This window comes from Leucopleurus acutus (assembly GCF_964270905.1).
Source record: "Leucopleurus acutus genome assembly, chromosome: 7".
In the NCBI taxonomy this organism is placed as follows: Eukaryota; Metazoa; Chordata; class Mammalia; order Artiodactyla; family Delphinidae; genus Leucopleurus; species Leucopleurus acutus.
Window position 1 is genome coordinate 11,726,889 of NC_139150.1, and position 17,523 is coordinate 11,744,411.

General features: G+C 53.6%; 1 protein-coding gene across 1 annotated transcript in view; it reads left to right on the forward strand.

Moving 5' to 3' along the window:
* Nucleotides 1–17,523, forward strand: part of DENND1A (DENN domain containing 1A) — a 548,251-nt gene that overhangs the window by 506,740 nt on the left and 23,988 nt on the right. Inside the window, 1 exon segment of the mRNA XM_082843076.1 lies at nt 15,603–15,659. Coding sequence (XP_082699202.1) covers nt 15,603–15,659 — 57 coding nt within the window.

Consider the following 17,523-nt stretch of genomic DNA (forward strand, 5'->3'; position numbering starts at 1 on the left):
CGGGAGCCTGGTGGATGAATGAAGCGTCGAGTCCAGAAGGGCAGGAGTTCTGAACTGGACTTTGCACCAAGGGAGCTGTCTTTGGTCCTCCTTCCCTTGGACAGAGCTCCTCCCCAGCTCTGGCCTGTCCCCTCTGACTCTCCACTCAGTGGGGAGCTCGGCTACCCCTGTGGTTTCCAGCACCACCTTTGTTCTGGCAGCTCCAGTGTCCGCTCTTCATCCAGCCCCGCCTCGCGAGCTCCACTTGCTGCAGTGTCTTAGTCTGTCCCTGGCCTTCCCCAGACTTGCCCCACCCCAGTTGCCCTTGGATGTCAGCCGCACCGCACCCGTACATCCCTCAAATTCCTCGGGTCACCCGTCGCTCTCCTCCACTGGTCTGTGAGGCACAAGGGGCATCAGAAAACATCAGCAAGTAGTGAGATAGGAGGGCCCGTCAGCCCTCCACAGTGTGGGTCCCTCTCCAGGATTCTATCCCCGGGGCACAGACTTGCTGGATGAAAAGGAGAATTTACCCAGCCACCAGGGCCCCCTCCCAGCCCCCTGCCCACGGCTGGGCCTGCTGGGCTGGAGGTACCTGCAGTCCTTGACATCTGGCCAGTTCCTTCTCACCCTGTGAGACTCTGCTAAGTGTCCCCAGCCCAGGCAGAGTCCCTTCCTCTCCTCTAGTGCCCAGCACAATTCCGTGTTCACTCCTTCACCAGCTCCTCATGGACGTCTGCACCAGGCCAGGCCTCGTGCTGGGCGCTGGGGGAACCCAGAGATGAATGGGCTCCTACTGTCTCCAGTGCCAGGAATGGCCTTCCTCTTCTGCTCCAGCTGACAAAACGCCATCAACCTTTCAGGGCCCTCTCAAGCGCCTCTCGCCCCACGAGCCCTCCCCGACTCCTCCAAGCAGAGCCATCCGTCCCCACCCTGGGCCAGCACCGTCCTGCACCTGACGCACTGTCACCAGACAGGGAGAGTGTCGGCCTCATCTCCGTGACCTTAGCACCCTTGCAGGGCCTGGTGCAGATGAGTTGCCCAGTGAGTCTGGGGAGTGACCAAGTGGTGAGCGGTGAATACACGGAAGGCGGTGGGTCGTGGGGGGTGAGGGCAGCTCTGTGCACTCCCCATGCCCTTGAGCCACCAGTCAGTTCAGGGCAGGAGAAATCAAAAAAGGGAGGTGGCTCTTGGTCTGCAGGCCTGAGTTCACTTGAGGACCCCTGCGTGCGGTGCCGTGTGTGCGTGACAGGCCTCCTGCGTCCCCCAAGCCTGTCTACGTTCAGCAGTGTGACAGCAGGGTCTCTTTGCCAGAGGACTGACCAGAGCCTAAAAACAGCATTTCTTTTAAGGTCTGTGCTGGAGCAGCTCGGAATGCAGCTCCCTGCCAGGGAGAGATTGAGCCCAGCGGGACAAGAGCAGGAAATCTGATTCAGCGAGACCAGAGGAGGCATTTTCTCAGATTAGAATTCTATGTGCCAAAGGTGGAGAGTTTATCCCAGTAGGGAAGGGGAAATAAAACATAAAATATTGAAAATAAATTCTATCCCACAAGCACAATCCTCCGGGAGAATCAACTCAGTGTTGCTGCCGGTGTGGGGAGTCCCCGCCCTGTGGCCACGGGAGCGCTGTGCCCGGAGCTGCCTGTCACATTGTCCCCCATCAATCCCTGAACCCTGCTGTGGACGAGGTAAACGATTAACCTGGCCGTGCTGGGGGAAGGGGTGTCAAGGACTACCTGAGAAGTGGCAGGCTGAGGAGGCGTCGGATGGGTCGGGTCAGTTTTCATTCTCATGCAAACCCCTCCACAAGTATCATCTCACTGCATCTTCTCAACAACCCTGTGAGACTGATACAGTTATTATTTTCCCGAGAAAGCTGATGCTCAGAGAAGTTAAGCAACTTGCCCAAGGTCACACAGTAAGTGGCAGAGCAAGATTTCCAAACCAGGTCTACCTGATGCTGGACCCCAGGCCCTCCCCTCACTGTACCCCTGTCATCGAGCCTTCTGCCTCAGTTCCTTCTGGTTCCTGGGGTATCTGGTTGTGGCTGCCAGTGGTTTGGGGCACGCTTAGACTCCAGCAGTACGGCTTAGGGTGGCTAGGGAGGTCAAGGTCACTGTTCTGCTTCTCCCCCACTCCTGGCTAAGGTTGACGGCTACTTCCTGGATTTGAGACTTTGCTTCCTCCCCAGAGTAAACCTAACAGAGCCCTGGATTCCTTAACACAGGGGTAAGAACAGCAGTGGCGCTGCCCTTCTGAGCGCCTGCTGGGCTCTGTGCAGAATGCTCTGCAGGTGTTTGCATTTTCTCACGTTATCTTCCCCAGACTGATGCAGGAGGGACCACGAGTGCCCCACTTTTCACTAGGGTCCTGCCCTAATCCCCTGGCTGGTAGGATGGATTCAGATTCAAAACCCTGGCTTCTTCCATCATACCGCCCATCTCAGCTGACGTGGGACAGCTTGGTGGTGACGGCAGCTCCCTGGCAGCAAAGGCTGCTTGCCAGCCTCCTGCACACTGGATCTGAGAGGGCACTGACCGTGTCCCTAATTTAGGTCACTGTTTTTGCCAGCTTAGTTTTATTGTCAGTCTGCTTAGTTCCATGTCTTCTAGAATATTGAATCACATTTAGTTTATACTGCAAAGAATTTTAAAATGTAATAAAAGTACTAAAAGAGAATGTATAAAAGGGACTTCTCCCAAGGGATCGCTGATTATATCCCACTTAACATGCAAAATGTGATGGGCGATTAACATTGCCTGGCAGCAGTCTAAACTGAATTTCTGAGATGTTACTGCCCATAACCATGGTATGGTTCCATGGTTACAGCTACCTCTCAGCCCTCCTAGGGATGCCCTACTCCCTGACGCCTTCTAGATGGATCCCTGTTTGCACTTTCTGGAGAGGTTGATAGAGAATGTTTCCAGAGGGGCAGTAGATTGAGCCTTGGTAAGATGGCGTCTCGGGAGGCCAGGTGGAGTGAAGCGATCAGCAGAGATGGTGGCTCTCCAGGTGTGCTGACCAGGGGATGGTTCTCTCCACAGAGACAGGGTGGGACAGAGGGCCACTTTCACCCCAGAGCTGTCTACCAAACACTTTCCATTGCCCAAAACCATGATGACCAGCTAAGAATTCTTCCCCTGCTTTTTGTGATTAAAAATCCTGATGCCTTGGAGTATTTTGCCAGGCAGAACTCTGAGTCACTTTTTTATGCCTTCATTAATTCTTCCTTCACTTATCCAACATACTATGAGGCACGTCGAGCTCCAAGCCCTGTCCAGGTCCCCAGGGTCGCGAAGGAATGAGATGTGTGTCCTGCCTTCATGGCACTCTTTGTCTGGGAGACACAGTGAACAAACCATGCAGAAAGAGAAATGCTGGTAGAGGCAGCTGGTGAGGTAGGCGGAGGTAGACAGGGGCCAGGCCCTGGGGGAGCTTGAATCATACCTTGTGGGTGTCAGGAGCCAGTGAGGGATTATATTCAAGAGAATGGCATCTGGGAACATTCACTCTGGGCCACTGCTAGAAGGGGTGGAAGCAGGTGAGGCCAGGAGACCACTAACAATGCTGCCAGCATTCAGACGAGAGCTCGTGGGATGTGAGGATGAGGGAACGATGGGAGAAAGGTCCAGGGGACCAAAGGGACAGGACGCCGTGGTCCGCTGGATGCCCTCCGTGGGAACTGTTGAGGTTCACCTTGGAATGGCACAGGGCTGGATGCAGGCTGAATTTCTCTTCCTCTAACCAGCATGCTCTAATGAGATGTGAGGCACAGCCCATGATGAAAGGAGTGTCTGTTGGGATATACGGGGTCAATGCGGAAAGGCTCTGCAGAAGGACAAAATGGCCAGCTGAGAGGAACAGGGCACCTCCACCCTCACTGTCCTGCTTTTGCCCTGGGGCTGTCTACCATCCTCCTTCCTTTCCCCCCTTGCTCTGGGACCTGTAACCAGGGTACCCATGGCTTACTCTACCCCATGCCCCATCCCAGGGTAGGAAAGGTTAGGGCTCCTTCTCGCTGGGTTGCCAGCTCTTCAGCGTCCCAGGGCATTTCTGCCAAGGATGATGTACAGTATTATGCTAAACCAGCTTTACAGACAGCCCCTTAAAATGCAAGCCTCTGTCTGTGATGGATGGAGAACATCCAGCTGTTTAGCCAACGCCTTATGGTTTTTGCAAACCTGCAAGAACCACACATGGGCATCTTGTGAGGCCCGTTATGCCAAGGACCCCATAAATAAATAGCAGAGTCTGTCTTGGTGCGTCAGGGCTGGAGTATGGAAATAGAGGCACTGCATAAATAATACAGGTTTACAAGGTAAATACACAGCACGTTAGCGTGCGCAGCCATAACCAAACCACCCCACGTAACAACCACGATAAGCTCCAGGGTCTACCATGTGATTGGCTTCCATCCATCAGTGTGCATGCGGATTCAGAATGACCGCCGAAGGGAGGGGTCCTCCTGCACACTGACCTTGAGGCCTTGGAATCGAGGCGAGTGGTGAGATCGCAGGTGGGCACCCTGACCCAGAGCTCTGCTGCCAAGGTGTGAAACCTACCACGGCCATGTGTTCCTGCAGATGTCTGAAGGTCTGCCGCCAAGCAGCAGGCTGATTAGCACCAAGGTGCAGGATGCGATGGGTTGCACCTACAGGAAGAGGGCCGGCTGGGGGAAACGGATTTTCTCATTATGCAGATTCTCTCAGACTTAGGAGGGAGCCAGTGGATCGACTTCCCAAGCTTAAATGACTCTCACCAGAGCCCTGTAACTTTCAGCCTTTCACCCTGAAGGTTGGGCTGGGTTTTCAGAAAGTCAGTTTCCCATCTCCGCCACCCCTTTCTCAGCCCTGAACCCCACTGGGCATCTGGAGCTCCGAAGAGGCAGCCGACAGAATGGCCGCTGGAGTGGGTGCCCCTCCCCTCGGTTGTAATGGCACAATGCTGGATTTCAGTATTTTAAATGAAAAATATATGCAGTTAGCTGTGCACTGACAATGTCCTTGAGGATTTGACAGTGAGATTTTCCAGCAGTTGGTCTTCGTTAGGATCCTGGCGGTGTTTAATAAGGCAGTCGAACTGCTGGCACCTTGGGTTCCTGTTTGTTCTCCGAGGGCTCTGGGGCTGCTGCGGTAAGCACATCGACCAGAGCTGATCATTACAAGGGCGTACGCCACCATGAATAAAAATGTCACACGTTTTCCCATCTCACAGCGGTACAGAATGTCAGTCCTGTCAAACACACGTTGCAGGGAGCTGTGTGCAGTCCGTACAAATTGGAGAGCTGCATTCCCCCCCAGCCTTCTGATATTCTTCATTTGAAGCTGAAGAAAAACAGTTGTTAACCTATTAGCTAGGATTTTAAACTCTGCTGAGGCGGTGGAGGGCTAGACTTTGACACAGATAGAAATGTATGCCAGGGTCCAGGAATTTTAAAAACAGGTTCTCCATCCATTTGTTCTGAGGGAAGGAAAAAAAAAAAAAAAAAACCTCTGTCTGGCGAACCTGACTGTCTTTAACAGACACTGGGGAAATTTGGGGATATTTCACATCTAAGCTTCCCACCTTTGCATTCTCCTCGAAAAGTCTCTTGCTCTTCAGGGTGGCCTTGGGCTCAACCTGTTAGACCAGGATATCTCTAGCTTGGGAGTTTTTCCTGATCAGAAGCATGCCGTTCCTGATCAGAAATATTGCCAGCCTTGTGGACAGTGCGACTCAGTGATAGGATGACAACTAGTTGGTTCACATTAGTCAAATGCTGGGCAACGGCCTTACTGATCATTTGAGTCTAGTCCCACAGTCTTGGGCGAGCATTTACTTTGAACTGACTGCGTGCGGGCCTTGTGCCTAGAGCCCAGGATTCAGATGTGACCAAGACGCCACGGCACTCTCGAGGAACCCCTCGTCTTTAGGGGAGGGACAGAAGAAAGAAGCCGGGCTCTATCCAGCCAGGAAGAGAGGGATAGCTTCCAGGGAAGGGACAGAGGCTTGAGGGATGAGCTGGACCCACCAGGTAGGCAGGTGCAGGAAGGGCACCCAGGACGAGCACGTGCGTTGTGAAGGGCTGTGGCACGTGAGTGGCAGGGCATGTCTTCGCAGGGCTGGAAAAATGGGCTGCTTGCGGTAGGGTGGAATATGGGGTGGGTGGGCCAGAGACTGGGTCTTGAATGGCCTGCCGAGAACTGTCTGCAGGACATGACCAGCTCCCCGAGCTGCGGGTGGACCAGGGCGGGGGGAGCCGGTGGCAGGGAGAGCAGCGTGGAAGCTGTCGTAATCACCAGACTCCCTTTCCGGAAGATGCTATGCGATCCTATCTGTACAACTACAAAATCGGGAGAAGATCTTTATTTTAATTTCCTAGTGGTAGTACTGCTTGGGGTGGACACCATTCCAGAGATGATAAATTAGCCTTGGTTTTGCTGAGCTGGCCCCAGCCCTTAAATGCACCGAGCAAACCCTCCCCAAGTCAGGACACAGGCCTGGTGAAATGTAGGCGGCTGCAAAGACAAACCTTTCTGTGTGGTCAGAATGGACTTAGCAAGACAAAAAACTCAGAGGATATTGGGGGGAGGAACTCCCCAGGGAGAGGGGAGCACCCTCATTCTCAAGGGGATAAGATCCAGCATCTTCCTTCTGCCGTTTGTGTATCGGGTCTGATGGAAGGAGTGTGGGCTTCTTTGGGGTCAGACTTCCCTGGGTCTGGAGCCTGGTTCGGCCACCTGTTAACGGTGAGGCCTGGGCAAGTCACTGAGCCTTGCAGACTCGGTTTCTTCATCTGCCAAATGGGGATTTTACCTTTTCTGCAGGGTTGTTGGGGTCATTAGAGACCTTACAGGCAGAGCTTCTAGTACAGAACCTGGAACATAGCCAGTGCCTCAAAACAGCTCCCCTGCCTCTGTCAGAGGGGGATTCTCTCTCCCAACATCTGGAAGCCCCTCCTGGCATCCCCCCCCCCTCCTGGGAATGTCACCCAGGCACCCTTGATGGCATCCCAGATGGCTGCCCCCATGTAGGTAGCAGCGAAGCCCCCGCCTCCTGTTTCTGTCTGGGCAGAGAATGGCACGCGTCAGCAAGGCTCCCTGCCCCTGCCCAGCCACGGCCCGCATCTGCTGCCTGACCTCGGGCCGCCAATGGGATGCCACCTATTCAGACCGAGCAGCTGCACCTGACTAAAAACAAAGGGCTCCCCTCCCCCACCCCACTGCTGTCCCCCCTCCCTCCCCCCGCCTCTGTCCCCCAAGCGGCCTGGGGTCACCCGGCCCCCTCGCAGCCTTCCCTCACAGCTGCCTTGCTGCTTTTGTTCAGCATGTGAACTTCCCCATCAGCCGAGCTCCTTGCACGGGAAGTAATCAGGGATCTTGACAAGGCTTCAAACCACAAATGCCACTACAAATTAACCAGCACCGCTACAAAATACTACTCCTGTCAACATCGGGGAAGAATGCGCTGCTCCCAGGACTGGGAGGAACCGCCTCTCAGCTCAGCTCTCACTGCCGCAGAGTGCCTGGGCCCAGCAGGGAGAGTGGCCTCGCAAGGTGACTTGTTGAGGGGGCTGAGTCCCCGGCAGCCGCTCTCCAGAGACGACGGCGTACAGAGCCGACAGCAGGTGCTACAGCTTTTCTTCAAGGGCCACCTTCAGTCCCCAGCACCACTGCAGAGGGTGCCTTAGGACGGCGAGTTGCAGGCATGTGGGAACCTCCCCCCGGAGTCCGACAGCCAGCTTCCTAACGTATTGTGCGAATTTGGGCCGGAGGGATTATGGCAGGGCTTCTATCCAGAGGTTTAGGACTGACTGAGATATACTGGGTAACACCTGGCCCGTTGAGGGTGCTCCAGGATGAGGCCCCTCCCAGCCTCCCTTTCCCAGTAAGAAGCACCTTGTCATCGTGTACGGGCAGGATGGAAACTTCTTCCTCAGCTCTGATGCAGAAGTCCATCCTGTGCAGTGTCTTTCCATGAGCATCCCTCCCAGATGACAGCCTGGAGCTGGGAGTTACCTCTGCGGATGCTGCAGGGCCCGAGGACCCCAGGGTCCGCTGTGGGGGCCCAGGGCCTGCCCAGTGCTGTTGGCACAGAGCGAGTGCTGTAGGACACCAGCGCTCAGTCTTCTCCAGCATCCTTGCTGACACTCTGAAGCGGAGGCAAGCATTTGATCCTCCCCAACAAGCAGGATCAGCTCTATCAAGTGTGGACGAGAGGATTCAAGATAATGACAGGAGTTGGGGGACAGGCGAGAGCTGTGCCTGAGAGAGCTGGTTGGGCATTTCAAAGGAGACACTCCACACAAATATAGCTTCAATACACTCCTTTTTGGAGGCCTATCAAAAGAAGCCCTCTTTTATTTTCATACCTTGCATAATAGCGGCTCTCCCTTCCCGAGGAGTAGAGGAGCCTTGCTCTCAGCCCAGAGGCCCTTTGTAAAGCCGCAGAAAGCTTTGTCTTCCTCCCCAACCAGGCCCGTTTCATGCACAGGTCAGAGCATTGATGTGGCTACTAGCCAGGAAAATTAACCAGGTGAACTCTTCCCTCGTTAAACAGTAACAGGGTTTAATTGTGAATTTTCCCTTTTACCCTCTCCATTCCTGGAAGCGTATCTGGTTGGGGCACATCCCTGGCACAGAAGAGCCCGCAGCATCTACCCAGCCTCCCCTTTGGGGATGCCAGGGCCTCTTCCAAGTGAGCTAGATGGGAGTCTGACAGAAAAGGGACAGTTCAGAATACCATTCAGACCCAAAGGACCTGAGACCCCCTTTGAGGCTGACCTTGGAGGCCACCGTTCTCATGCCTCCAGCCGCCATCGGGCATGCCCCACCTTCTCTGGCCCTCAGAAAGGGTAACGGCAGGGGCTCTGGCTGCCACCTCAAGCAGGTTGCCTCCCTACCCCAAGCTTTGCATGCATAGACCTCGGCCTTGAATGAAGCTGCTTGATCCCTGTGGCCTCGGGCATCTCCGATCTTCTGCCCCCTTCCCCTCACCACCGGTCCCCGCTTGGGGTCTGGCCTGTCCGCCCACTGACTTTGACATTTCACTTTCTGTGTGGCCTTAGGTAGCGCCTGTTTGCCCTCCCTGAGTCTGCTTTACCAGCTGTGAAAAGGGGAGGCTGATTCTGACCTTAAAGGGATGTTAAAGGGATAGTCCAAGGTGCGTCCTCCATGGGGACTGAGGACATCCGTGCACTGGTTCCCAAACAGCCGGCCCCTCCCACGTCCATCACAGGACTCCTGCCCCAGTGCACAGTTAACTTGAGACGAGCTCTTCGACCCTCTTCTGAAGGCCTGTCATCCACTGCTTGGTGTGACCCTGGGCAAGTCTTTGCCTCCGCTCATCTGTGAAATGGAATAATGACCCTCATTCCCGGGACAGCAAATGCGCTGGTTAGGCGTTAGAAGACAGCGGGCCACCGGAGCTTCGGTTCTGCCCACCTCGCAGGCTGCCCCCACCTGTATAACCCTGCTTCACTCTCTGCCCCACGTCCACGCCTGGCGGTGAAGCATTTTCCACCCTGCAGCCCCGTGTAGGGCGCCCGTTCATTCATGCCACCCAGGTAATTAAGTTGATATTCCAACACGGCTTCCCCCCCCCCCCGACCTTTTGGAAACAATGTGTTTTGCTGCATCAACAAATTAACTGCAAATCAGATGCTGTCCTCATAAATGTGGGTTTCATATCCAATGAGCATACTCACCTGGTCCACACGGCTGACAGATATAAACGCCGAGGGTCAGGCAGAGACCGTCAGAGGCCAAAAGAGTTCCTCTCTTCTCTGGGACTTCCATGTCAATCACACTTCGGGGCTTACCCTCTCACGTTCACATCTCCCAGCAGTCACATGCCAGCTGGCGACTTGACAGCATGGAGGTCTGGGCGGGCCCCTTGGCCGGAAGGGAGTGTCTGTCCTCAGGAGCCCACCCATCCTCCTCCCATCCATCTTTGACACCACGGCCTCTGATACGTCCCTCCCTGCCTAAATCCCTCCCACTGCACTCAGGAGGAAATCCACACTTCTTAGGTTGACAGTCAAGGCCTCGTATTATGTGACCCCACCCACCAGCCGTTCCCCCTGGCCTGCCCCATCTTCATATTCACCCTCACTTGGTTTTGTTGGATCACTGGGGTTCCCATCTCATGCACCTAAATTCTGTACCCCCCCATCGGGTAGAAGAGCCCCTCCTTGGTACCTCCACAGACCTCTTTCCACCTGTATTATAACCCCACCATCAGAGTGGGAGCCCTTTGAGGGCAGGACTGGGTCTTATTCACTGGTGTGCCTCTTGCCTGTACAAAGCATACTGCATGGTTTGTTGAATGAATCAACACGTGAATCTCCTTTGGAAAGCACTGGAAAGAGATGCTCAAATAAGGAAGGAAGGGGAGGATGTCAGTCATTCTTTCACCAGCCTTTTCTCTAAGGCACAGATCTCTTAACAACATAGTGCAACTTCAGAAGGGATATGGGTTAGAAAAACCGAATCAGAAAGGATTCCAGATGACTCTGGAAATTTTGGTTGACAAGGATAGCACAATGGACTAAGGATGCCTGCTTGTTTTAGTTCCTGCTACTAGCTCTGTGACCTCATACTAGTCACTTAACCTCTCTGGGCCTCCTGTTTCTTGCCTCTGTTACAGGGAAATAACGCTCCTCTAACTTGCCTCACCAGGGAATGTGAGGCTCAAAGGCAAGAAGGGAAGTAGAAATGCTCTGAAAGGAAAACGCATCATGTAAATAGAAGAGATTAGTAAAATCCAGTCCCTTTCAACAGCGCCCTGCTCACAGCACACTCCCTTGAAAAACCAAGGTCCTCACGTTCACAGGACTCTTCTGGGAAGACTGGTGGGTTTAAGGGAAGGACAGAGGATTGGATGGTCTTGTTTCATCGGCAGGTTGCCAGACCAGAGCCTCCCACGGCTGTAATGCACCCTTGTAGCCCCCTCACACCAGTGCTTGTGACTCAGGAGTTATTTCCATTTTACAGAAGCGTTAACTGAGGCTTAGATTAAATAACTTGCCAAATGGCAGAGCCAGTATTGAACTCAACTAGAAAATGACAGAGTCAAGACACGCACGTGAGTCTTTCCACCAAATTACGTGTCTTGGGGTTTTAGCCCAAATGCTCTTTGTACTCTAAGAAAGGTATTTTTCCGTGATGTGGGTCAAATTCCATTAGACCACACACTCCTTAAGGACAGACTGTGTCTTAGTCTCCTGAATCCCCAGGGCCTGGCCCCAGGTAGTTTTTCCCTCACTTCGCATGGGGGAGTGAATCTGCTTCCCGACGACACGTGACCCTCAGGAAGGCATGTGCCTGCGCCCCATCCCTCCTGCCACAGCTCAGCTCACGCAGTGCCAGATGAATTGTTGAACAGAACTCTTCTTAGCCGAAGGTTGCCAAAGGCTCAGCCTTTCTGAACTCGCTTAAGAATCAGCAGCCAGTGTATCTAGGGTACTGAGGATCACATGCGACACGACTTCTCTGCAAAAGTGCCCAGACCTCTTGATTCTCAGCTCCAGGGCTCCTCTGGTTTTGTCTCCTCTTCCTCCAGCAGTGGGAGGAGCCCTGGGTTGGCAGTCAGGCGGCCTGGGAGCAGGTCACTTCCCCCCCCTCCAGTCTGTCTCCTTGTCCGTGGAAGGCTAAGCTCCTGGCACCAGAGCCGTGGGAAGAGACAGACAAGCGCGCACTGGCCCTGGCCCTCAAGGAGTGCGGCCGGGGTGGGGACCCCGGCTCACGGACATGACTTTCACTGTATCTGGCCAGCTCTGCAGTCATGTCAGACCTCACCTCACCCTGTTACAGCCCCATATTCAGTTACTCCCTGATGCAGCTTCCCCAGCCCTGGAGCCACGTTCTAGAAAACGGTATGTCGAGTTGATTCTCCCCTAGCTTCTCTCTTCACCCCCTCCTCCCGCCCAAGATACCACCATTCCACCCTTATGGGCTGTTCTAACTGTCCCCAGAGCTGTGTCCCCCACTCTCATGCCACCCAGCATATTTGGGAAACTGCAACCACCATGACCCAGCAGCCCTACTGCTTCCTCCCCTCCAAGAAGCAGAAGCTTCTTAGCAGCGTATCCACTGTGCGCCTTGCCCCGAGGGATCTGCCGTGATATACCCGGCATCCCTGCAGTGGGTCCTCACGGCCACACTCAGGACAGTTGTACCACGTTACCATTTCTTGGTGTCTAGAAATTCCCCTGGTTTACTAGCTTCTAGGTTAGGTGTGGTCAAGGGGCTGCTTTCCTCCCACCGTTTATAAATTCAGTTACAAAAGAACTAGCACTTCCTGATGACAATCAAAGCAAAATAAATTAATCACAGAATCTAGAGAACTAACATGTGTTGAGTTTCTACATGTGCCAGGAAGCTTCAGCCAAAAATCTTTGCTGAGCACCTATTTAGCCAGTACCATACTAGATAAACAGAGAAATGCAATGAGTGAGCTGATAATTACAGCCTTTGTGCTGTGAATACATGGGGGGCAGAGCACCTGACCCATGCTCCTCAGGGAAGGGCAGGGAGGGCCTCCTGGGGGAGGCAGCGCTTGAGCCAGACAGTGAAGGACAAATAAGAGGCACCAAGAGTGAGACAAAAGGAGATGCAAGGTGTTTAAGAATCCGCCTGCCAATGCAGGGGACACGGGTTCGAGCCCTGGTCCGGGAAGATCCCACATGCCACGGAGCATCTAAGACCATGCGCCACAACTACTGAGCCTGTGCTCTAGAGCCCGCGAGCCACAACTACTGAGCCCACGCGCCACAACTACTGAGCCCACGCGCCACAACTACTGAGCCCACGCGCCACAACTACTGAAGCCCACACGCTCTAGGGCTCGCGTGCTGCAACTACTGAAGCCCTTGCGCCTAGAGCCGGTGCTCCGCAACAAGAGAAGCCACTGCGATGAGAAGCCCACGCACCGCAACGAAGAGTAGCCCCCGCTCGCCACAACTAGAGAAAGCCCGTGCACAGCAACGAAGACCCAGCACAGCCAAAAGTAAATAAAAATTTAAAAAACACTTGAGCTTTCAGGGAGAGCAAGGGGCTGAGCGGGGCGGGGTTGGTGGGGGAGATGCACCAGAGATGAGATTGCAGAGGCTTATGGGTGGGGCCCAGAATCCGGAGGGCTTTGAGCACTTCAGTTAACATTTTCCAGGCGATATTAACAGGTGTTATAGGGGAAGTGAGTCTATATCCAAATAAATGTGGGAAATGGGACTTTTACAAAAAAAAAAGGAGTTAATAGTGTTTTGCCTGTTCACGGTAAGGTGTTTTATTGCAAGGGTTGGCGGCCTTTGCTGTGTTAACCAGCATTGTGAATCCCCAAATGGAGCAAGACACAGCACTTCCCAGACTTGTCTGGCTGGAGAACCCCCTTTTCTTCTTTCATACAATGCATCTCCCAGGATGGTTTCTCAGAAGACACCTTGGGAGATGCCAGCCTTCCACTGAGATGCTTTAGGCTAGCAAATGACATAATTGGGCGTGTATTTTTTTAAGTCCACTCTGGAATAAGCATGGAAGATAGATTGGGAAGGGGAGAGGCTGGAGGCAGGCAAACCTGATAATGATGATAGTTGCTGGCGTCTATGGGCTGAAGATCTTGGCGAACATCTTCTCATTGAAACTTCCTAACAGCCCCCTTGGGTAGGTAGTGCCATTACCTGCATTTACAAATGAGGAAAGTAAGGCTTGATGGTTAAATCTTGGGCCACAGGATGAGTGGAGGGATGGGGTTCAGTCTGAGATTGTCTGACCCCAGAGGTCACCTCCTGAACGCTGCCACCCCCGCCAGCAGGGACAGAAATGCAGGTCAGAGGTGACTAGTGGTGAGGGCTCTGGGGCTAGAGAAGGAGGTCACCCAGAAGCAGAGTGGCCGAGGACAAGGGAAGCTGAGGGTGATGGGGGAAGTGGGGGTTGTGTGTGAGAGTCGGGGGGTTGGGACAAGGGCAGCAGCCTATGCACTTGGTGGCCATGCTCATCTCGTTGGGTGGCATCCTAACCCCAGATAGCCTCCAAATGAAGAAGGGTCACCGAGCACAGGTTGGCCTACACTCCTAACGGCACAGGATCTGGGAAGCCAGACTTTATCTGCATCCACATATGCTCTCGAAGTGCCATGAGGGACCCCAGTTCTCCACCAAGTCAGTCGGCCAATTTTCTCCATAGGCCACTCTGACAGGCCCTTTGCTGACACCAGGGATCCAGGGACGCCTGAAGCATGGCCCGTCTCTCCGGGAGCCGGTTGTAGAGAATGAGTTCTGAGGCAAGTTTACTACCTGGAGGACCACTCCAACCAAGTGAAGCTCTGAAGTGCTGTCCACGAGAAACGTAACAGGAGCCACACATGCAAGTCACATACGGAATTCTAAATTTTTTAGTAACTGCATTTAAAAAGTAAAAAGAAACAGATGAGATTAATTTTAATAATATATTTAACTGAAATATCCAAAACATTTTCATTTCAACATATAATCAATATAAAAAATGATTGAGATATTTTGCATTCTCTTTTCAAAGTAAGTCTCTGAAGTCCAGCGTGCATTTTACACTTACAGCGCGTCTTAGTTTGGACTCGCCGGGTGTGGCCATTGGCTCCTGTAGTGGGCGGTGCAGGTCTGGACTTTGTGGCGTGCTGATGGACCTCTGTGAACCGCGAGGTTCACAGAGGACCCAGCTGGAAGCCTCCCAGGGCTCACCGAGCGTCTGTGACCTTGGTCTAGTGTGGACCTTCCCTCTCCTTACTCTGTCTGCCCATCCGCCCCACTGTCCAGGGCATCTAGATGGGCAGGCCATTGACAGAACAAAGCTTGACTTTCGAGATAAAGGGTTTGAGGAGCGAGCTAAGAGGTCTGTGCTCTGTTGATTTTTATTCAAGTCCTGAGTTCAAAAGTCAAGCATTTTGTGCAAAAATGTTATTTGTTCCTCAGACATTTACTGAGCAGATATTTTTTCCCGAGGCACAGGGATGAATCCCTTAAGGAAATGAACATCTGAAGGAGAATGGGGGGCGGGGAGGGGAAGATACGTGGTGGTAGTGAGCGATGAGTCAGAGCACTGAAGGCAGCATCTGACCTGCGTGAATTCTTGAAGGATAAGTAAAGGTTTGCCAGGCACATCAGGATGGGGTTGGTCATTCCACCTGCTGGGCAGGCAGGAAGCAGGCCTGAGAGCCTCAGGCCATTTGAGGGTCTGCTGGTGAGCACAGATTGGGAGGGGTCTGGGTGGGGCAAGGCAGAACCCAGGTCTTGGAGGATTTGGAATGCCAGCCCAGGGCCTTGTTGAACTGTGTGTGGCCCCAGGACAGGAGGGGACAGCAGAGGTCTCGAAGCTGGGGTGCGGCAGGGTCACATTGCATTTTAGAAGATCCCCCTTGGCCTGTGTGGAGAATGGCTGAGGAGATCCGGCGGGGGGGCCTGTTTGGAGGTGATTACAGTGATCCAGGCTCGAAGTGGAGAGGAGGGCCTCCGACACGGGATGTGCAGGAGCCGGTGACCGGCCGAGGCAGCAGGAGGCGTCGAGGACGGCCCTTGGGCTCCCGCTTGGGGGGCTGAATGCTTGGAGCCATGTGTGGAAATGCATCAGACCATCTCCGTGTGTACTGATTCCTTAAGTTTCCACTTTAATGCAGCCGCAGAGACTCCATCCCACTCGCCCGCCGCCTCCCAAGATACAGCGCTCGAGGCCCGTGAGTAGCCAGTGGTACTGCCCTCCCACCTAACACTGCCTGAGCCGTCTCCCCGCCTGACTAAACCTCGGGGGTCTGAACTCAGCTGCCTTGCCGAAGAAAACCATGAAGTGGGTTATTCAGCTTCCCGCTGTGTGGCATGTCCCTGGACTTGCACTTTCTGGGCTTCTCTCTCCTTTTTCTGAATCAGTTTGGTGACTCGCAGGTCAGAGCTGTAGGCAGCAGGGCCGCCGTGTGGTGTGTTTGCCGTGTGTGCATCGTTCGAGCGCATCTCCTGGCTTGAGCCACGTTGCTAGCCAATGAGCTTAAAAGGCTGCAGCTGCCTCTTCCTCACAAAGGAAGCAGAAATCTGGCAGCAGGGGTCTGTTGCGCCAGATCTTGGTTTGCAGATGCATTTGATATCCCTTCCTGGGGGGTAGAGGCTACGCCCAGAGAATATTGAACCGGCTCAGATGGAGACCGGGTCGCCTCATCTCCTGGGCCTCACGTGGGGCTCCACCCTCCCAAGCGAAGCTCCAAGTAAGGGCGGAAAAGCAGGATGAGATGTGATGAACCCACCAACACCTGGGGCTGGGTGGGCAAGGGAAAGAGACCCATCCGTGTTTTCTCAAGAGAACATACCTTGGGAACATACGGGGTGTGGGTCCCATGTTGAGCATCGGTGAAGTCCTTTTTCTTGTGGGCTCAGGCTTTGGTCGTGCTGAGAGGCCTGATAACTTTAGCAGGTTCCCTTAAAGTGGGAAGGAAACTTGCCGGGACCATTGAGTGAGGGCTGTTTACCAAGAGAAGAGTTTCTCTGTTTCTTGTTCAAAGCGGCCACCACTCTTGCAGTCCAGCAAAAGCGGCCCTCAGAGTTCCCCATGAGCCCGAGTCCCGCTCCCTCCCGCCGCCCCACAGCGGTGTCCACATCCATCTCGAAAGGTGTGGCGGCCCAGGGGTGCAGCTGACTAGGCGGAACTGTATCTGTTTCTTTTTTTTTTTAATTTAAGAGCTTATTTGAGCAAAAATTGATTCGAATCAGGCAGCACCAAACCGGAAGTGGTTAGGAGCGCTCTCGAACTGTGTCTGTTTTGAATCCTAGGCGCACGTTCCCAGCATCGGTTGGGTGGCCGCTCTCTGCGCGGATATTGGAAAGTTCTGTGGCACTGTTTCCCTTCCCTTCCCTACCGCATGTGGGAGTTAGAGGGCTGGGGTGGAGGGAGCCGTGACACTGCAGTTCCAACCACGTGTGACAGATCCATCCTGTACCCCAGTCCAGCCGTGATCAGCACTGCTGTCGAGGGGCTGGAATGTTTCTGCTCGCTGTCATTGGAAGGAAGTCACAAACAGCAAAAAGAAAGCGCTTTGGGGGACAGGAAGCCAGCTACTGGGTCAAAGCTTGTGTGATTTAGTGAGAATTTCAGTACAGTCATTAGCAACATGGCTTTGGAGAGTAGACAGAGCCAGGCTTGAGACCAAAGTTGTGTGACTCTGGGCAGGTCCTGAAGCTCTCTGAGCCTCTCTCCTCTCTCTCGAATACACCCTCATTCATGGAGGTTTTTGTGAGCATGATAGAGATGACATTTGTAAAGCACCTAGCACAGTGCCTGGCACACAGTAGCAGTTCTTACTCTTCTTAACAGGTTTCTAAATCTTCCAGCTTCTAAGGAATGACCCAGTTTCTTAATAATCATCATTCACCTAGGATTTTCATAGTCGGCAAATCATTCTTGGCCACATCAACCCAGCTGAGCCTCACAGTAACTCTATGAAGTAGGCATCGCCTCCACCTGTTTTAGAGATGAGAAAACCGAAGCCCAGTGACTTAACCCAAGTCCCTCAACTACACAAAGGGGTCACCAGACTCTAGAACACATGGTCTTTT